Raw genomic sequence first — 22,950 nt, 5'->3', positions numbered from 1 at the left:
ACGGGTGATTTTTTAAGAGCTTGATACCTTTTTTTTAAAAAAAAACGCATAAAATTTGCAAAATCTCATCGGTTCTTTATTTGAAACGTTAGATTGGTCCATGACATTTACTTTTTGAAGATGAAATGTCAAAGCATACTGAGCATCTTTCTCTTTGACACCATGTCTGAAATCCCACGTGATCTGTCAAATACTAATGCATGAAAATCCTAACCTCAAAAAAATCACCCGTTATTTTCAGTATGGTGGAGGATTGTGTATAAATTCACTTAAAAATATTTTTTGTTTAAAGNTTTATTGCCATACTTTTTAATCTCTTGCTTATGAATATTACTTAGTACTATTTTCAGTATGGTGGAGGATTGTGTATAAATTCACTTAAAAATATTTTTTGTTTAAATAAAACATTGGATATAAATGCAGCTTGGTACCCATCTGAGTAGCAGCCTTCGTTTCCTTTATTGTTTTTTTGTTTGTTATTACTTTCTAGGATTCATTTATTTGTATGCAGTATGTTGCTTGAGTTTAGTATTTTGTAGTGTACAGTCCAATTTATTTTATTTTTAGCAGTTTGTTGAGCGCTTTAAACGCGCTTTAATTGTTTAAACACAAAAAAAAAATATTTTTTCCCCTCCGCCAGCACATTAATTGATTTTTACCACTTAAATTTAATTTAGTAACTTTGAACATTTATTCCATTTGCTCCCCCTCCGCATCTACTTCCTGAGCTGCTCCATTTCCAGCGAGACAGCAACACCTTGCGCCGCCGTCGCCACTGTCCCCGCCGATGTCGCTGGCTCCGTTGGATCTAGGCACGCTTGGTATATGCTGCGATCTTCCCATACAATACTCCTTCTCTTGCGCATAATGAAAGCGAATATTACAGCATTTGCGGCGAACATGACGAACAAAATTATTGAGGGTACGACAATGTCCAACATCAAATTTGTTTCCTGCTGTTGCTGTGGAGGCTGTTCCGATGCGGTGGAGCCGATTGCCGCAAGGCTTTTGTTGACTGCTTCAGTAACAGACATCCTGCGTGCTGATGTTATTCTATTTTTTTGCCGTCCTTATGTAACCAAATTCCGTGTGCTTTTTGTGCGCTCCACAATACGTAGGATGAATGCTTGTCTGGCTTTTGTGCTGTTAGTCACTTCTTGTCGTACAACGCCGCTTCGATTGGATCAACAAAAAAAAGAAAGAATTTTCGAATATCAAACAACTTTCGTCGTCGTCGTCGTCGTCCACATTATGCCCGTCACTACACTTCCACTATTCGCGTGCAACTGCTGCTAGGTGCCATGTCCATCGAACTAACAGCACGACTGAGTAAGCACAAAATGACGCGGCGGCAGCCCGTACTGCTTGAAGTCGAACATTGCCGTAGCACGGCTCATACGCCCAGTTGTATTGTTGTCGCTGTCATGCTGCAGCTGAGTCGTTAGCTAAAGTTGTACACAGGGTTGCCACATTGATAAATTATAACCAAATCTGGTAAACAAAATTTGGGTTGGTAAAAAAAATTTGGGCTGGTAACAAAAATTGGGTTGGTAAAGAGTTTTTGTTCATTTTAGTCGATTTTTTTAAGTGTTTTGTTTAAAAACTAATAAAACTTTTCGTTCGCGCTTTATTTTTCCTAGTTATCTTTATATTATAAATTTATTTCCAAAAGTGTAGACTACTTATTTTCACTAAATTTTGAACGCTTTACCGCACACTTTTTTCACATACATATCAAGAACGATAGAATACAAGATTGCGCATTCCCGCAGAATGAAATTTGTGGCAATGGGTAAACAAAGAATATGGCGAAGAACAATAAGTTGACAGTTGTGAATTTGCAGTGAGAAAACTTGTTTTCTTCACGATTCACCAATTTCTCAAGCCATCTTTGAATATAGCAAATTAAACACAACGTTAACAAAAAAATCTACAACCACTCTTGAAATGTGTTCAAAAGAATAGGTCTAAATTGTTTGGCTTCTCCTGCGGCAGACATCTACCCACTTTTTGGCCAAGGCGTCGTCGCAGGGAAACAAAAAAACTGCATTTGGAGGCTTTACCCCTACGGCTGCTGCAATTCAACACACGACACGACATTTTTATAAAGTTTTTATTACAAATAAAATGTTTTTTAATTTAGAACGCACGAATTACTTTGATTTTTCCCTTGAAAGTACACAATACGTTTGCACTTGTTTCTAAACAAAAAGTTTGTTTACGTATTGCTATAAACGTCAAAGTCGGCAAAACCAAAGTAGCGGTTTCGGGAATGCGCCACCTTCAGTTCATTACACCATGCATACATATCGTACACCGTCTTCAAAAGAGTCACAACTCAAAATTTGGCAATTTGAAATTATGCGCTAAAAATGTGCACAGAACTTTTATTTACCTTTTAGCAAAAGCTGGAGCAAACTTTTATTATAATTTGTTAAAAAAAGGAACAGGTTAAGTCGCCCTTGCCCATGTGATTATCATGTGCTAAGAAATAGTTTTTCGCATTTTCTCAAACGTATTATTTTGAGTTGTGACTCTTTTGAAGACGGTGTTCGACATGTATTTATATCGATAAAAGGCGAATATATTGTGTTTCATTCAAAACTCATTTTAATGGAATCCTGAGGAGCTTTTTACTGCCTTAATATTTGAAATCAAACTTTAAATAAAAAGAAAACATGGACAGGTATGTAATTAAAAACTATGATTATTCGCAAAAAAAAAAAAAAACAATTAAAAAATCAACGCCAGTTTATATAAATGGCAATTGGTAAATGATCAAAAACCACAAAAGACCGGCGGCAAAAAAAAATAAAATAAAAAAAGTCGACGGTAATCTTAAGCTACTAAAATTCCATGGGCTATAAAATTGCATACCCAAAACTGTTCCAAAAATTTAGAGTAAGAAATGACAAAATTTTAGAATTTTTCTAAATGTGTAGATAGCCTGAATTTTTGATTTTTGTAGGTTTGGTTAAAGCGTCAACAATATTCTCATACAAATAAAAATTGCAAACAAATTTTTACTTGAAAAACATTGGGAATATTAAAAAAATTACCAACGGAGTCACTGTATATGTCTATAATAACTCCAAACTGAAGAGATGCAATTAATAGGATTGCAAATACCATATCATTGGTTAAATAAAAAGTTTCTTGATACAAATTTCCATTTTTATAGATTAAAAATATAGTCTTTATTAAAATAACTAAAAAGAGTTAGTGGTAGATATTTTCCTGATTTGGTAAATCTGTTTCAATTGGATGGTAAGTATTTTTTTTTTCAGTGGCAACCCTGGTTGTACACAAAGCCGCCTATATGCGCACGCTTATCAAGTGAGGGGATATTACAAGTACTATAACGAGTAGGTAGTAGTTCGACATAAAACTGATAAACTCAGATCGCCAGCGGCACAAAAATTTGCCTATCTGCAGCCGACTTCATACAGTCAGAGTCAAAAGTTAGTATACACCTTATTCTAATATAATATTCACAATTATTTTTATGCAAATGTAGTTCATGCCATACCATGTACCATATAAATCAAAGTTTCACCCTTCAAGGGCTGTTTACAGCTCTCAAGAAAAAAAACTCTAGAATATTTACTTCTTCAAGAAAATTTACAGCAAAAGCAAAGTACTTTTTCAACCAACAGAAATAATGAAAAATATTTCTTGGGATTTTTCTTGAGAGCTGGACTTTAAACTTTATAAACATTCACAAAAATTAAAAAAATTTCCATAAAAATTTGAAACTTTTTATTCAGAACTAGCAAATACCCGGCGTGCTTCACTGCGCCTTAAAAATATTTTTGTGCTGATTAAAAGCCGTATTGAAATATTTCATTATTTTATCAGTTTAATTGAAAATATTTTCTGCAGTAAACTTTTCTAAACCTTTCAGTTTGACTCCCACATAACCATATTAAATTTATCTTATCGATTAAAAAAAAAATAAAACAGATGACAACCTTCAACCAACATATACATATGTATTCGGCTGTAAGCCTTCTTAGACCTCTTTCTTTTGACAGCAATATTGCAATATTTACTCTATTTTATCAATTTACTTACACTGCAATTTTAAAACCGGTGGCAAAACTCAAATTTTTTTCTTTCTATATTTTAAGCTAGGCCGCTGACAGAACATTAGTGAAAACTGCATTCAATTCCATGCATTAGTTTTCGAGTGATGCTCGTACAACCATACAGACAGACACAAATTCGAAAAATTGTTGATTTGGCTTCTGGTGCTGTAATAAAGACCTTCCATATTAATTTATCTTTAATATCTATAATGTACAGATATCGGTCTATTACAATTTAATTATATGTATAGATGCATGATCAAAATCAATTTTTATATGCAAGAAAATGTGCAACGGTAATTTTTGCGACTTGAAAATTGAACTTTGTGGTACTAAAATTAAATAGGCTACAAAATTACATACTCGGAAATTTTCTGAAAATTCTGAATAAAAAGTTTTTGAATTTTTTTGTGAATTATTGCGACTTGCACAAGAAGTGTGAAACTTGTTTTATATGGTTTATATTATTTATTTATCAAAAATTGTTTCAAGAAAATAATTGTGAATCTTATTACATTAAACGAGCAATTCTTGTATATACATATATATATCCATAAGGTTCTCGGAAACGGCTCTAACGATTTTGATGAAATTTTGTACACAGATAATGTTTTGGATTCTAAGGTTATCTGAATAGACATTATCTCCGAGAAGACTCGTACAAGCTTGCCACCTATTCGAAATTAGTTAAAATTTAATTAAAACATCATAATATGGGTATCAAATGGAAGGTATTTTAAAGATCCCTAATTCAAAAAGATTTTTTTAAGGTTTCCACCTATTTTGAATAGCATATTTATTTAATTTTTTGTTTACAAAAAAAAAGGTAAAATATTACTATTCATGGGTACCAAAAGAAGGTTCTTAAACAATGCTTTCTTTATATAAAAAATGTTATCTCTTAGGATAATAGTGTAAGGTTGCCACTTATTTCCGATTATACACAATTTATCTAAAACATCGCAATATGGGTATCAAATGAAAGGTATTGTTGAGAACTTTGGTCAGAAAATATTTTCCATCAGGATTGCCAGGGTTCTATGTAATACAAATTTTTATTTTGTTAATTTCAATCGAAATTTTTTTATGTATACACAGTACACATATGCTAAAGATATGTACCATTCATTCCAGCGTATTGCGGAATAGGGTGTCCACCTAAATTTTAGAGTAGACAGGAATTTACTTAATAGATATCGAAAACCTATTTTTTGTTTATTTCTAAAATATTTTTTTTAAAGCTATCCAAATCTTGAAAACTTTAAAAAGTACATATATGCAGCTCGGTCAACCTAGTACTATGTATTATATTAGAACAGGTTGTATACTAACTTTTGACTCTGACTGCACATATGTATATACATACGTAGGTATGTTTGTGTGAACATATGCTGATATTTGCCGTCGAATGGCCTCTGCAACGTATGTCCACTACTCGCATGACCGCTTCACTTCCTCCAACTTGATCAGTCAGCCACCTCCCTGTTATCGCGGCGCTGTACCAGTGATGGAAAAGTAGACTCAATAGTGCCTTGTTTGGCACTTGCATTCTCAGAGGCACTTTTGGCACAATTCATCCTGTTTTGGCACGATCATAAAATATAGAAATTTGGCATAAAATGCCTGGAAAATATTTACAAACTGCTGAACAAGCTTTTAATTCAGAATTTTTAGAAAGATTCTAAGTGAAAAAAATGCATAAAATCAAAAATTTGGGAGTCTCCCCAAAAATCCAGAAATCAAAGTTTGTTGTTGCGAAAACTTGCTGAATTTTTATAATTTTTGTACAAAGTTTGAAATGCCGATTTGCTTACATATATTGTGTTTATTAAATTATGAATTAGACTTTTATATAAAATCAATCAAAAAATAATCAATGAAAAGAATATGTGAAACTGGTCAAAATGTCTCACTGCCATTATTTCGCATATAGGTTCATACATATGTGTGTAAGGATGTCAGAATAGCTATATTTCGGTGTATCTATTTCCCCTCCGTAATTGGAATTCTGTGTAATTTTACTATGGATTTATGTATATGTATGCCTAAGGAATCCTTCATAAAAGTGATTTACTGTAATAATTTAGTTAATTAATATTTATTATATTAATAATAATAATAGATTGGCGCTTATACATATGTTAGTGCTTGGCCGAGCTTCTCCTCCGACTTGTGGCGTGCGCCTTGATGTGGTCACACAAAGCGGAGGGACCTACAGTTTTATGCCGACTCCGAACGGCGATTGTATTTTTATGAGAAGCTGTTTTTCACGGTAGAAATACACTCGGAGGTTTGCCATTGCCTGCCGAGGGCACTTCAGTGTATTTAAAAAATTTTATTTATAATAATATATTGTCCTTAAAACGCCTTAAAAGAAATTTAATTTTGTGGCACTTTCATCTTCTTTTCGGCACTATTTTAGACGACCATTAGGCACATTTTGAAATTTTGAAATTCCATCCCTGCGCTATTGTAGAATCGCTACTACACTCTTGTTGATATAGGCACTAGACACATGTACATAAATATTTGTTGTACTCAGTTAGTTTGCTCTTTTATTAATAAATGGTGTTTATTATTGTTGTTCCACCTTGACTTTTGGTTTTATTAAATCGCCAGCGTTATTTAGTCAAATTACAGTATCATATTGTTGTTCGTTTTTTTTTTTAATTCTTTAATGGCGCTATTTTCGTTCTTTATTTATCCTATTCTCAATTTTGGTTGTGATTTTCGCGAACACCGACATTCCGCGTCAAATTGACTCGCCGTCGCATGAAATGCAGTTTCACAAACGAGCATTGGCAGGCCTCAAGGCATGGACATATGAACAACCCGGGCAAATTGCAGCGCAGCAGATATGCCGAGAACCATTAACTTTCGGTTGTTTGGCAGGTTGGGACTTTATGCTGCCACTGGTTGGAAGGAGTGTCCGACTTCATGCATACATATGTATGTATTGGTCGAACTTTGATCTAAAAAAAAACGGACAGGGAGCAAGAACAGAAATTCAAGCACGCAACCAAAATATTTTTAATGTGCTACACCTAATACAGTCGTTATTTAATTTAATTAACATCATTTTTGGGAAATAATATATTTAAAAATTTTCAACCACAAAAAAGCTTGTAGTGCCTATTTTTAAAATGTTTGTAAAACAACTTTGCACTGGCGCGATATTTGTGTTATTAATGATAATAATAGAATGACGCTTACACATAAATATTTATGTTAGTGTCTGGCCGAGGTTCTCCTCCGCTTTGTACGTCTCTATGTTGTCACACAAAGGGGAGGGTCAAGGCGAATTTATACAAGGTGGTGCTGTAAAATCAGCTGATTTACTGATTTGACAGCACACCCATCAAAAGCAAAAACAAAATACATGTAGATTTTGGGGTGAATTGAGATTTAACATAACACACTTAACATGTGGTTGTCGTTGTTGTAATCTAAATTCGCCAGCAACACCACCTTGTATAAATTCGCCTTGCGGAGGGTCCTGCAGTTTTACGCCGACTCCGAACGGCGATCCGAAGCTGTTTTTCATGGCAGAAATACATACGAAGGTTTGCCATTGCCTGCCGAGATGCGACCGCCGTCAGGAAAAACACTTTTTTGGATATTTTTTGTGGTGTTGTTTTGACTGGGCTTTTGGGCTTAAATCCAGGCCGTGCGGAGTGGAAGGGCGCACTGCTAACCACTACAGCAAAGCGGCCGCTTAACTAAAATGCGAAAGAATAGCTTTCCAAGCGTCGCAAATTTTTTCAAAACATTTTCAATACGATTGCAATTTGATATGTGGTAATTGCGGCCTCCGCTAGTGCTTTGACATTTTTACATAAATTGCCTTGGCGGAATGGTATCCCTACCTTGACGCAGGGTAGCATGAGAGCTTCCAACATTTCTCTTATGTAATAAATTCTATGCCATAGGCCCACTGCTGCATCAGAAGAACAATACAAAAAAGCCCTTCATTTACTAGTATCCTCAAATCTGCCCAAAAAATGCCAAATTTAGGCTGGTTTCAAAATTGGAAGGGTTGTACGGGATGTGGAGCGCTGAAGACCTTAGGTAATTTCCAACGAAGTAGTATATGTCTCTTTCTGAATTTTGCATTATAGAACCGTCTGTGCGTTGAGTACTTTTTTGGAAGACCGCAGCGATGGTCTACTGCAAGTCCTTTTCTCGCTTTAAACCGAGTTAAGATTCTAAAAATAGAGCGTACTCTAGCTTTATGTGCTGCGGAAATGAGTTTTTAGACCATTTGATTGGAATGATGATGAAAAAGTTGTGTAATCAATACTCCATATCAGTAGAATAGTTTAATTACACGTATTTTTCATATTTTATTAGACATTTTTATAAATGTATACAAACTCGCCAAAAAACGCGTCACACGGCAACACCCGATTGGTTTGACACAGGGCGGCACAATAACGTTAATTTTATCAATAAACGAAAATACAAAATCGTTTTTGCTTTTTACATCGATACCCACTCGGAAAATATGTAAGTACCTTACTAGGTAAGCGATGTTTTCTTTCAGTTTTTAGTACCTAAATTGTCATCATGACCAATGTCATCTACTAGTAAAACACAAAATGAACACCCCCGACAAGTTATTTCCAAGCGCCGAACTACTCCGAGCAACTGCTATACGTTTTACGTAACTTACTTTATAAGGCGGCTCAGAAGTATGTCTGATACCAAATGTACATTTTAAATTCCTACTTACATAAGGCGGCCACGCCTTTGTTAAAGTAATGGAGATTCGGCAGGGAAGTGGTAACGACCGCCGGCTGACGGTCAATACCTTACCAGCAACTTAAACTACAACCGGCGGTACTTACCACTTATCTGCCGAATCTCCTTTACTTTAACAAAGGCGTGGCCGCCTTATGTAAGTAGGAATTTAGTATGTACCTTTGGTATCAGACATACACCTGCGTTCAACTAATTAGAAACGAAATTCATAATGATATTGTTTGCAAATTATGTTTGCTTTTTTTTATTTTTAATCATTTTCATCTAAAATATAGTTCAATCTGTAACAGAAACCACAATAATAAAAGTTTCAACGCTTGAAAAAATTGCAAAAAAAAATTAATCAAACTTAAAAAAATTGTCATCAAATTTACAAATTTTTAATCAGAATATTTGAAAATTTTCGGGTATGCAGTTTTGTAGCCCATTCAATTGTAATTCAAGAAAAGGTATTAAAAATTACCGTTGATTTTTTAGAATTTTTTTTTTGTGGAGGGTTTTGCGCATTTCTTCCATATAACACATGATCAAAATTTTTCTTGATATTGGTCATGATGACTACTAAAAACTCGAAGAAAACTTTGCTTTTTTATTTTCATTTATTGAAAAAATAACGTTATTGTGCAGCCCTGTGTCAAATCAGTCGAGTGTTGCCGTGTGACGCATTTTGTGGCGTATTTGTCCTTTTTTCTCAAAACAACCAATCAAAGTACTTGTTACCTTGCGGGTCGCCTCTTCAATTGATTTAATGGTTTTTGAGTTCAGAGATATTTGGTATTCTCGTTTCAAGGAGCAATCAAACTTCTCCCAGTCCGCCTTTCGAGGATTCCGACCTTTTGGCACTTGATACCACACACACCATACCACAGAAACATTTTCAATTACGGAAGCATTCTACGATAATTGCGATATGAAGGCCCCTGAACCAGACCATTGGGAGTCAAAAAAATTTACTCATAGTACCTTGTACCAGCCATATAAAATTATGTATGCAACTCCCGTTACGCAAGTCAACGTAGAGCGAGCTTTTTCGACTTTAAAATACATAATTATTGACTATAGGTCAGGTTCGAGTGATGGTATCACTAAAGCGATATTAATTTTGCGCCTCAATTAGTTTTATAATTTATTAACAGCGTTTTGTTAACAATTTCTTAATTATTTAACAAAAACACTTCGCATAATGCTATACAACTCTTATTATAAGATGCAAATCTATGGCATACAATTTTCTTCTTAAATAATAAAAGAAAAAACTATTGATTTTAATATTGTTATAGAGCTTTGCACCACGATTATTTTATTAGGAAACATGGAAAAAGCAACAAAATCTAAGCGGTAGAAGTTATAGCAGCTATCTTGGAGATCACCACATCTCCTCATCAGACTTCTTTTTTCTAGACTTCAGCAGCACAGTGGTTAACGCCTCTGACTTTGCACATCGATGACGCGGGTTCGATCCCTGCTTTGTTGCCTTTTCCATTTTTCCTAATAAAATAATCGTGGTACAAAGCTCAGTAACAATATTAAAATTAAAATGTTAATAAGCCACAATAACATTGACAAAAACTATTGATATTTCCTTTTTTATAATCAACAAAGGAAATTTTCTATTGTTGCATTTTTAGATAACTAACGAAACTATTTTTCTTTACATATTACAACGCTTTTATCAACTTGCAATGTTGTTGTCCAGACCACCTTTTATTATACTATAAATATAGTAAAGGTATTTATGACAAAGTTTCTATAAAACCTGTTCGTAGGTATCAATTAGAAGACTCTAGAGGTAGATGTCGCCCCGCCAGAAGAAGTTAAATATTGCTCCTAACAATATGCACTACATACGCTACAGCGGAAATTGACGACACGCCATTTCCTTGAATGAAATCAATTGATACTATATGTATGTATGCATGTACGTATGTATGTATGTACATATATACCAGTCTTGCCCAACGTCGGCAGAACTCCATAAGCAAGTGCCCTGCGCTGGCAGAATTCCATATGCAAGTGCCCTGCGCTGGGCATGACTGATATATACTAAGCCATAGAATTTGTTTTGATAACTTTTGATTTTGAAATTTTAGCAAAAGTCATTATAAACAATTTATGAGATTGCAAATGAAAAACGTTAATTAAAAAGTTTTTTTTGTTTATTGATAATAAGCAAATGAAATTTTTTGATACGTTGTTTTATTCTTTACTAAAAAACGAAAAGAAATTTTTTTGTTTATATAATTAAGCAGCCCTGGTTTGACAGCACTTGCAGTAGAAATGAAAATTGCTAGAGCAGCACAAGGAAGTTGAAATTATTTCACGGAAGCGATTTGCGTAATTTCAGTTGCAGTTACACCTTGCAATTTTTATTTACGACAGTTTAGAGGGGAATGTAGACTTTCGACTTCGCATTTTGACAGTAAAATGCGTAGAAATAGCGCTTGCATTGCATATTTATCGAATTTGTAATCGATTTAGTTATCGATGAATTGATCGAGATATTTTTATAGAGTTACGACACTTACATACATCCGCATCGTTATCGATCTAATCATCGAAATTTTGTTATCGATCAATTTACATACATTTACCATAATTCTATGTAGTTTCTCATTTTGCTCGTTATCGCATTTTAATTGAAAAAGTCTGAAAAAGCAATACTAAAAGCTCCGTTAAATTCAGTCCCTACAAGACAGCTGAGTATCATATGAGTGCTCACATTATCATAATCACTAATTACCAAAGTACTTATCAAAGTACTCATTTTGTTAGTAATAGGATTGTATTTGAGGTTTAGCCTATATCAGCTTCGATTGACCTAATGAAAACTCATCAAAAACAAGCGATCGATTTTTTTTTTTTGTTAAATGTATCCAAAAAGGTGCTCACGGCTTAAAAATATTTCTGGTCAGCTCCCTTTTCTTTTTATAAAGTTCTGAACAAGAAATTCAAGAATAACTTTCTTCGTCAATCCTTCACAGATCGCTCTGAGGTATTACACGATGTCTAATTAGTTTATATCAGTAAGTTATTTGTAGTTAAATCGAATTGATGCATTGATTGCGAAATCCACCAGATTCGGATAAATATATTGCAAATATGTACATAAATCAACTTTTAACTTTTACCACAACACTTGCAAGATGTAATTTTCTAAAGAGCCTGGAACTATGTACGTATGTGCGGATGTAGTACATGCATAAATATGTATAAAAGGAATGCCCCCTTTTCAACGAACAGAAACGCTTGAAGTACCTCATCTCAAAAGTATTATTCCAATTATGTGTTCAATTATTATTCCAATTATTATGTCCAATTATTCGATGTTTCTCCTTTTTAGGGTGCTACTATCTGCATATGTACACATATCGTTGTTTAAAGTACAAAACCACGTATCAACAAAATGCAAAACCGCTTATGTGAGGTTGCATAAATTATTATAATTAGAGAGTAAAAGCACTCATATTTCAATATGGTTCTCCTTTTTATAAAGCAATCGCATTTCTGACTAGTATATTTCAGGACGAATGAATAAAGATTGAGCCAAGAGCTGGTGTGAGCAAATCCAATTTTTGGCAGCAAATGCCAGTTACGCAGGTTTTGTATTTTAAACGTCGATATGTAAGTAGGTAGGATTAATACATGTTGTGTATGGGCGACAAATCAAGTTTTTATTATTTTCTCTTGTGTACATCGCCATTTATTCATAAGAAGCTGTAATTTCATTTCCAATTACTGGTTCGGACTGTATTTAGATACATATGTACATATGTATGTATACGAGTAAATGTATCTAGTAGACATCTGCATGAATGCATTCACTTATGAATGCACAACTAATTCATCCCCATTTTTTCGCGTCGTATGAAGTAGAGATGGGCACGGAACTAAATATTCAGTCCCGATCCCGCCCATCCCGAAACTCAAATTTTAAGGCCCGAACCCGCCCATCCCGACCTTTTTCAGAATTGTTACGCGGGTCCCGTGGGTCCCGAAATCTATCACTAAGAAAAATTCACATGTCTTAAATTAATTTTAAATAATGAGAAAAATATATATATAAAAGATCTGGCATCTTCCGATTATTTTTGCTGTTCGTTTTCGTCGCCGTAAAACCAAAAAAGTGCCTACAGTGGTCGTCCAGTATAACGAATGATTGGAAGTGTGGGATTATACGCTATATCGAAAAATACGTTATATCGTATTAAAATTTTATTATGAGAATTGAATAAAATCCGACTCTACGTTGGATATGAGCCTCATAGAAGGTCTGCACTACAAAAATTTAAAGAAAATTGTAAAACAAAATGTACGAATATATGCTTAATTCTTATTAGAAAAAAAAAACATCAGCGATAAGTGATTGCTTTTTCGCTCGTATAACGCTGAAATTAACTGCTTTCTCCTGCAAACTTCTTAGAACAAATATTTTGGAGAGTTCAATATCGTTTTGTTCAGCCCATTTGATGCATTTATTAAAACTTTGCTTTTGTGGGCTTTACTTTTATTTAACAGTTTTGGGGTCAATATTATTATCTTCATCTTAAATATCGCCAATTGTTCCAGGATTCTAGGTCTTCTATGCTGAAATTCGACTAAAAATATTAATTTGCTTTCATCACTCGCATATAAAAAAAAGCAGCAAAATTCAACATTTTCTGTAAAAAGGTCTTTTTCAAAAATGTCATGCATTGCTATGTCATGTCAACTCAAACAAGGTGGTTATGCCATGTTATTATCTCAAACATTCATGCAAATGTCTAGTATCTAGAAATATGCGCAGGGCAGACAGCTACATATGTACTATACATACATAATTGACGTCAATTCACTAAATTCGGAAGACATGACTTTCGATCTGAGTTCAAGTGTTCACTTACAACTTTTTTGGCGCTAAATATCTTTTTTGATTTTATGAAATTTGAAACATTCAATAATATAAATATGCATATATAATTGTAAGGATAAAGTGAATTTGGCATGTTAACGATATAGATAATGGCAAACACCAAGATAGTGGCTAATCTAATAGCTTTAATCATATCCGATAGTACAAAAAAAAACACAGATAGAAAAGGGGAATTTAATTTTTATTATTCGTACAAAAGGTTCGAAGAAAATACATTCATCCCAAACAGCAAAACATATTTGCCCTTTTTTGACTTCCACAAGCAACTGACGCTAACCAGACGACCCTGCGTAGATAGTAGCTAGCTTATCGCTTGTGTTGTGTAGCCCCACTGTTTTCCGCCTAAAAGCATGCCAAGAAATTGTGCCGCCACATGTGTACATACGAATAAAATTTCAATAATCTTGCCTACTCAACATAGTTAATGTGGTGAATCTGAAATTGGAGGAAGATCGGTATCTAGATCATTAAGATGTACCGAGTTTTAAATTATCTGAATTCATGCCAAGCATGTAAAGTAATTGCTAACGACTCCTATTTGATATTTTATTCATATATATTTTCCTTTTCTCTTATTTCAAACCAATTCGCCAATTAGGGCGTCGCACACCATTTAAATAGTTTACGAGCAACTTCTGCAAAAAATTTAAAATATCATGGCAAGATAAGTAATTTGAAATTTGTTTTTGAAAACGATTTGCAGAACGCAAAGTGCAGTTGAAGTTGTATCTGAAAAGTGATACCAAGTACTTTTCACGCATTACATTAAATAGTGGACTTTTATTTGCGCAATTTGACAACAAAATGTGTAAGGGAAGTTACATATCGACACCTGAGTTGAATATCGACCTATCTCGCCAGCCAGTTCGAAAACGCCCTATCTCAGAAAACTTTTCAAGAACGCCCTACTTCAGAATTCGATTGAACAACGCCCTATTTCAGAATATTGTTGAAAAACACCCTATCTCAGAATTTAGTTGAAGATCGCCCTATCTCGGAATTCGGTTCAAAAACGCCCTATCGAAAATATATTGAAAATGTCCTAAGATAGAGCATTTTTGAATCAGCAGGTGAGATAGAGCGTTTTTGGACCGAATTCTGCTGTTGAAAACTTTTCCGAGATAGGGCGTTTTCGAGCTGGCTGCCGAGATAGGTCCATCTTCCACTCAGGTGTCGATATGTACTATATTAGCTTCAGCTTAACGAGTGCATTATGGCGACTGTCAGGAAATAAACATGGACAGAATTCTTCAAAATTGAAACAAGTAGTTTTTAACCAAAAAATGCAACACTGACTTTATGCTTGGCCGAGCTTCTCCTCCGATTGGTTTTGCCCGCATAGTTGTTGTCACACAAATGAAAGGTCTTACAAAACGGCAGATGGTTTTTGTTATACGCTTTATCGTGACTGCAGTCTACCATTCCTCACAAATTTAATAAGTATAAAATGTAAACTTTTATGCATTTCTGAATGAAAAGCACCGTTCCCTATAAATATGCAAAAAGACACTCCCTGAATTGACTTATTGCAAACTTATTCACATTTAATACTTCTAAAACATTCGTTGGGTATAAATTTAAGTTCGAACGCAGACACTTCTCAAATTGTTATTATTTGCTCATAGTCTCGCAATACCTATTCACTTATACTAAGCTGATAAGCAAATTTTAGTACATATATATATATATATATATACAATATTTAACACACCAAGGAGTAATGACATTAGCTGATAAAAACTTTTGAAAAGCAATATTTGTATATAAATCGACACCAATAAATGATAGATAACAATAATAAGAGTATTTGTTTATTTTGCTGATTTGGAGCTACTATCATTGACTGACCCGAATGAATGAGTAAAACAACAGCGCAATTGTAAAACGCGGCAAACGACCGAAAAGTTTACATGGGAAAGTGACGAATAACGAAAATCAAAAAAGGAAACACAAAGAGAGTGCATTTACAACAGATTTGTCCAAAATTAAAAGTTGTATAAAGCATATAAAAGCAAAATCGAAAAATTCCACCAAAATGTATAATTGGCTGATCATTTTTTTTTTTTTGCTTTAGCAATTTTAGAATTTATTTGCGATAAGCAAAGGCTGGCACTCAGCATTCAAAATAAACAAATAAATAAATAAAGAGAAGCTGATTAAAATGCGCTGCATGGATTAATGCAGTTTCCACACTAGTCCAAGCTGTCTGTCTATCGTATCAGTCTGTGTGACCATGTGATCTCGCCGGCGCGTGTTTTCATTGGAATTACGCAGCAAGAAGCTGATTGCAATTTGCTCGATGCAATAACAGTTTGCAAAACGTAGAGTTCAAAAGAAATATGCTGGAATAATCACTATCACAAGAATTAAAAATAGAATAGCGTACAAATGTGCACTAGGTTGGTTCAAAAAAAAAAAAGTTTAAAATGTTAAGCTCTCACCCCTTAGGATTTTTCTAAATGGAAAAGAAGAATACCCGTATTTTTTTGTTAAAAAAGATATATATATATTAAGAACTGCCCACGAAGTTTTCCATGATAAAATACAAAAACAGTTTTTTGTAGAAATGAGATAGAATTCCTGAAAATCAATATTTTTCGATCGGTAAACCCTGTTACTCTTCAGGAGACGTCCAATAATAATACTCAATTGTTTATTTTACCTTTGATATTAAAATTGATATTAAAAAAATGATTAAAAAAACAATTGGGACTTGTTATTGGATGTCTCCTGAAGAGAGACAGTGTTTTCCGATCGAAAAATTTAAATAATTTCTCAGAAACTGGCAGGGCTATCGAAAAGTAATGTATATAGGGTTTATAGAGAATTGTATTTGCCGTATATCGTATTACGATTACTTAATTGGTTCGTAACGGTGAATAAAGGCAAATATCTCGAAAACGTAGCCATACAAAAAAAAATTATTCGATTTTCAGCATCAGCGAGCGATTTTACATACAAATTGGACAGTGGCGTCTGGAGAACAATTTCAAAATTCAAATTTGTGATCCAGTGTAATTTTCAACCAGATAACCTGACCAGGCAAGTGTCGTTCCCACGACAGTCGGGTCTACGTAACCGCAACAACCCAGATTTATATCTGGCCAAGGACTGTCACTCCAGCAACACTCCCCAAAAAGTCTTTGGGGAATTTGTATGCTGCTACAACAACAACAACCAGGCAAGTGTGAACTACATCATTGATTTACAAAAATCCTATACCGTTTCTTGGAAAAATGATTTTTTCCACATATAAAATGCATTCATTGATTGAGGCAATTCAAAATATCAATTTGTTTTTTTTTTTAACAAAGAGATACGGGTAATCCTTATTTTCCATTTAGAAAAATCCTATGATGAGGGCTTTACTTTTTAAACTCTCCCCCTCTGCATGTTTTTTCTACCACCCTTATGTACACGCATATGTAGCATAGGGCGAGCGGTCATCGCTAGGTTGATTGACTACATATTTTAGACAAAATAATAATCGTGCCTTTGTTGGAAGAGTGTCATAATCAAAAAAAAAAGCTTGTAGGTAAGTATGCAGAAATTATCGGTACCTCTCTAAATTATTTAATCTCTATTACTAATCGATTAACAATAGATCATTAGGAGAAAATGTGAGGCTATGTGAACTGTAAACTTTGAATAATAAGTAGAGAAATGTATCAGATTATACAACATACAAGTAAGCTTCTATTCTCTTAACTAAAATTGAAACAAAAAGATTCATATGAGCACTTGGAAGCTAGAGCAGCTTATCTAACATTTCAGAAAAAAAATTTAGGTACTGCTTAAAATACATGGCTAGAATTGAAAAAGTCATCTCCCGTGGTACACCCTTTCACGGTTTTTTTAGTAATAGGTTGCATCACGTAGGTGCATTGAACTTTTCACTATAAAACCGTATTTATTATTTATGTCCCTTTTATTTCTAAACTTAAGGATAGGAAAGTATTTAATATACGCAACTATATTAGAATGTAGCCTTTCTTCGTGGTTGTGCATATATTGAACATTCATTATTGAGAAATAAAGGAGGATGCAAGCTTTCAGCGTTTAAGAAGACAGCAGAATGCCGTAAGCTGCTTTGTTATTCGAGTCACGATCGAAATTGAATACAAAATAAGTGTAATAAATACAGCAGTTGAGAAATATGCTTTACAAAACATTAATTCTCATTTTCTGATTCCATGAAAATAAAAAGAAATGAATCACTTAACAACTCTTGAAGTGTCTGCATTTATAGCCAATACGCTGCTATAAGCCGACTATTCCCGTGCAAATTGCATAAATGCTTGTAGTTTTGAAACATTTTATGACAGCGCATACTAAGAAAATGTGCAAGTGTCGTTAAAAATTGGCGGCAACAATTATATGCATATCGATTGCGCCAATGAGTCACATCTTGCAAACCTTTCCTTTGTAGCGCCGTTCTGGATTCGTAATAAGTCTTAGCACTGCTTGCCAACCAACAACAATAAGCCAGTGCACGGGTAATGTGGGTGCATGTTGTGATTAACAAAAGAAAGTCATTACGACGCATCGAAACATGCACATGCATTCAAAGTAAATACATGTGTGAATATATAAATAATAATTAAAAAAGCAAGAAATATGTACATACATTTTCCTGGCAAGATTGTCGCGTGCAGCACCTGTTGTGTTGAATGTGTTGATACCAGTGAAGGAATTGAACAATTCTTCCAAATATTTTCATATATCAACAATAGATGGGTGTGAGCAACCAGCACCATCCGGATACTTTAACAATTTTGGATTCTAAATTACCTTATTAGGCCGTGGTAAGCCGACCAAGGGCAACATCCTCAGTTCATTTTGGTACAACAACAAACACTCGGGATTTCCAGCCATCCATTTTTAAATCATTACTTTTGCGGATTTGAAGAGCTCATAGTTATTTTCATATGCACTCGTTCAAAAATTTATTTTTGTAAGAATTAAAAAATATTTTGACCTCTGTATATTTTAACTTCATATTAGAATTCAATAGATGATGGCCAAATCCCACAGGTTGGATTTCTACTAGATTTCGACTAGTATTATGGATGATAGCGAAGTCAAAGATGTGTTATAAACCGATTTCTGTGAAATCTTTAGAAAGATGGGGGTTCCTCGTTGTTGTGCTAACAATATAATAAAATTTCGATTCCTTTGAATGACAGCCATTGGCCCAGTCTAATACCGAGTCCATTGGTCTTTATTGCTTTAGAATATCTTTGCAGAATTATTAATTTGGTATGGTAGATTTTGTTGACTTCCGACTAAATTCAACTTTACTTTAAAATACTTCAAAGACTACCTTTATAACACTTACCTTAAAAGCAAACCACTCCTCTTTCACGAGATCACTGAACGAGACCGCACTGGTATAGGCGAACAACGCCACACAAATCAATAATACGCGCATTTTGGCGATCGATCTAGAAATTTAAAAATCAGTGAATTAGAAATGGGAACAAGGCAGATCTGCGTGTAGCGTATACGGCAACTATTGCGTAAATAAGCACATACATACATACATATCTGCAGAAACCTATTAAACATTCAACGTTAATCTTAAAAATTATTAATTTATATTTTATCATTAAACAACTTTTGTGCAGGATTGATAGCAGAAATTTACATGGAAATATTAGAAAAATATGCAATATACATATGTATGTAAGTACATACATATTTAAGTAGCATATGCGTGCATTTAAACTACGTTTCTAATAGCGATTTGTATATAAGAAACAAATCAAATGATTTCGAGGTGAAGCAAATACAAAAAGTGAAAAATCTTCATGAAATTACGGAGTTATTGCAATTAAATTATATTTTAAATCTCTGCTTAGTAGTTTTCCAGTAGATAATTTTGGTAGGTAAATATCCTTCCAAATTCATTTAAAAAATGTAATAAAATAAATTTATACATTAAAAAGGCCTAACTAAATTATACTCTGGATTGTATCAATATAGTTAAAATTGTATATATGGATACGTAACAATGTATGTACATTTGCCTGGTTATGTACATACAACTTACATCTGCGAAATGGTTTTTCAATAAGAACTTTAAAAGCTATATTGCAAGATCTTCCAATAGCAAGCGAGACGGGAGAAATATAAATTTTTACTATGCCATTGTTATTTTATGTATGTATGTATGTATGTATAGTATATAAATATTCCCTATCTGAGAGAAGCTGATCGGGAAGCTGAAAGGCATAAGACTCTAGTCATTCAATAAAAGAGCAGTGAATAATAGAGAAATGAATTAAAAACAAAACAGAAATAAGGGATTTCAGAAGCCTTTTTTTAGTTTGCTAACTGGGAGTGTATACTCTTTGTTAAAAAAAAGAATGCATACTGTATATGCATATACCAAATTCAATGTCAACGACTTAATTGGAATATTTACGGGTGATTATAATCATCACGTAATTTTGTCACGTCTGCAAAGCAAATAAAGGAATAAAACTAGAAGAGCAAAAGCAAAACAGAGAACGAAGCAACTGTTTTTGTTTTAAAAATTTGCTTGGATAGTACAAATTGTTATGCATACTAACCTAATATTTGGGTCGTTAGAAAATATAACTATATTTGTACATGAATATGTATGTATATAACGCTGCAGTGTAAAGATTTAATTAACGAGTAGAAATCAAACACGCAAACAACATAGCAAATATGTAATTAATAAACAATAAATGCACTTCAACATAGCATCGATAGCTTTTTTCAAAGCAGAGACTATGTATGTATATACTTAAGCTGAATAGATAAAACAAATGCACCAAAACTATGCACATATGTACATTTATTGACAAGACAACCGACTCTTAAAACGAAGGGTGAAAAATGACACAAGTAGGCTAAAGCAAAGTCTCTTAAAGATAACAGCATAAATTAGTCATTGAAAATAGAGCAGTTGTTTATTTTTTGGTGCTATTCATGCTTTATCTTTTATTTCTTTGTGAAAGCAAAAGTAGTAGGTATATTAAATTTTGCACAGTACAATAAGTTTTATGTCACAGGGACCCTTTTTTGTTTTTAATTAGGTCAAACGTGAAGCGTTTAATACTTTTAAGTTCAACCTGTGGTGATTATAAAAATTCAGACTGTATCTAGCTTTGAAGAAGTCACAAGAAATATTTTTTCATTATTTCTGTTGCTAGTATAAGAAATTTTTGTAGAGGAAAAATTCTTTTTCATTTTTTGAGCGATTTATATGATGTTTGAGAGTTCCATGCTATGCTTAAACATATCTTATCAATAATATAGCATAGAAAAAAAAATATTTTTATAAATAATAATGTAGAATTACCTTTAAAATCAAGGTTTCATATTGTGTAAAAAATTCGGTCTAAGATCTGCGAGTAGAAATATGTATACATGTATGTACATATGTTCATATAAATGTATAGGTACTTCTATATTTTCTAGAAGTAAATCTAAGACTTTAAAGGCGTCTCCTGAACAATCGCATAATTTAGATTGCGACAGTACTTTAGTAAATAAGCGACATGCTATGTAAATATGTATGTTTAGACGCCAAAAATATTAATCGTCAAATAAGACTAACAAACATTAATAAATATGTATGTACAAACATGTGTAAAGTACTTTTTATAATCTATTAAAATGAATTCCAGGGCGATAACTTTTTACCTACTTTTATAAACAAGCAAGAAAAGGAAAAGAATCATGACTTTAGGTGGTATAATAAACAGTAAGCACTGTAAGGATTTGAGGTATAATCAAGAGTACCTAAAGAGATCGGATAATAAACTAGAAAATGATTGTACAAATTGACTTATAGGATATGTAACAAATTTGCAAAGTATATGTATGTGTGTACATATGTATAAAGTATAGATAAATCATTAGTTAAGCTTAACATCAGAATTTTCTGTAATTCAACTAATGATTTAACTATATGTAATTTTAAATAGATAAGTTAAAGGCCCTTATTTTGGAACATTTTGTATACATATGTACATACATACATAAATATTTGAAATCCATGAAAATAAAATTTTTCGAGTTTACTAATCTGTGTAACAAATTAAAAAGTAAACGAGTGCTTTTTTTGGTTTCGTGTGGCATTGGAAACTTTTTAATTCAATTTTAATTTTTGTGACAAATGTTCAAGCTATCCAGTTTACCAATGATCAGAAAACCAGCAAGAAGACCAGGTAGCAATACAATCCAACTGCTGCGCAAAACAGTTTTTATTTCTTACCAACAAATCGCTCTGTAGAGTTTGAACAAAAGAAAGGTTGCCAAGCCGTCACATGACGCAATATCAGCAAGATTAACTAAAAGCCTAGATTTCACTGCTTTCTGTTATTTGCTTATAAAATATAGAGATATATGTATGTATAAATAATATGTATGTATATTTTAATATAATTACCAATTCTTTGTGTCGTCTGTCCGATTGCAAAACGCACGGTATTTATGGCTATTGTTTGCTGCCCTGCAAATGTCTCCTTATCGCGATTCCGCTACTACACAACTCCAATACTATTTAGTTTCCAGCAGCTTTCTGTTTACACTACCTGCATACACTTTATTTCCAAAGTAATAATTAAACAAAAATTTGAATGTACTGCAAAATATTTAATTAAAAACAACCAATCAGCTTCGCTCGCAATTTGCAAATAATTTTTTGTCGTGCACTTGCAGCTGGTTATATTCGTGGGCTGTTCGTTTTTCTGTTTTCTACATCCATTTTGTTTATAGTTTCGTAGATTTGTTGTTGTGCTGCGTTGTATTTATTTACTACCCGCTCGTTCTTTGTTTTGTTGTTTGCCGAGTCATCTGTTCGGAACCACTAGGGTTAACACCACATGTTATTTTGTTTAATAGTTTGCATGAGGCAATTTAAAGGCAACTGAAAGCAACAATCGCCTAGTGGGAACGGCATTTCAACTAATCGCTTCCAATGAAGTTGGGATGCAGCCAACTTTTGATTCAACTAATTGCCTCTAAAATCGCTTTACACACAGACACGAACCCACACACAGTGCCTTGCTAAGTGAGCCGCGAGAAAACTATTTCCTCAACAAAGCACATAACATATCTGACCTGATGACCAGGCAAGCGTGAACAACCTCACTGAAATTCGTATCCATAAAAATAGTGGCAAATGTTCCTACCAACTGCACGGCAACACTACAA

At 33.5% G+C, this 22,950-nt stretch overlaps 2 protein-coding genes across 3 annotated transcripts in view; both read right to left on the bottom strand.

Annotated features, from left to right (window-relative positions):
• LOC108371362 (cathepsin L-like) overlaps window positions 1–22,527 on the bottom strand; it is a 37,517-nt gene extending 14,990 nt beyond the window's left edge. Inside the window, exons 1-2 of one of the 2 annotated variants that reach the window (XM_017626911.1) lie at window positions 22,184–22,527; window positions 19,097–19,202 (exon numbers count right to left, since the gene is read on the bottom strand). In XM_017626911.1, coding sequence (XP_017482400.1) covers window positions 19,097–19,189 — 93 coding nt within the window. In that variant the 5' untranslated portion in view covers window positions 19,190–19,202; window positions 22,184–22,527. Of the gene's footprint in view, window positions 1–19,096; window positions 19,203–22,009; window positions 22,034–22,183 lie in introns of those variants that run through there. The other variant, XM_017626912.1, reaches the window with a different exon arrangement.
• LOC108371363 (uncharacterized) lies at window positions 303–1,478 on the bottom strand. The gene has a single exon (XM_017626913.1). It carries the CDS (start codon window positions 1,032–1,034, stop codon window positions 717–719), a length of 318 nt encoding a protein of 105 aa, XP_017482402.1. The 5' UTR covers window positions 1,035–1,478; the 3' UTR covers window positions 303–716.
• Window positions 22,528–22,950: the final 423 nt, after the last annotated feature.

The sequence above is a fragment of the Rhagoletis zephyria genome, unplaced genomic scaffold (assembly GCF_001687245.7).
Source record: "Rhagoletis zephyria isolate East Lansing unplaced genomic scaffold, Rhagoletis_zephyria_1.1 Rzeph_scaffold_04917, whole genome shotgun sequence".
In the NCBI taxonomy this organism is placed as follows: Eukaryota; Metazoa; Arthropoda; class Insecta; order Diptera; family Tephritidae; genus Rhagoletis; species Rhagoletis zephyria.
This window is presented reverse-complemented; position numbering and strand designations above follow the sequence as displayed.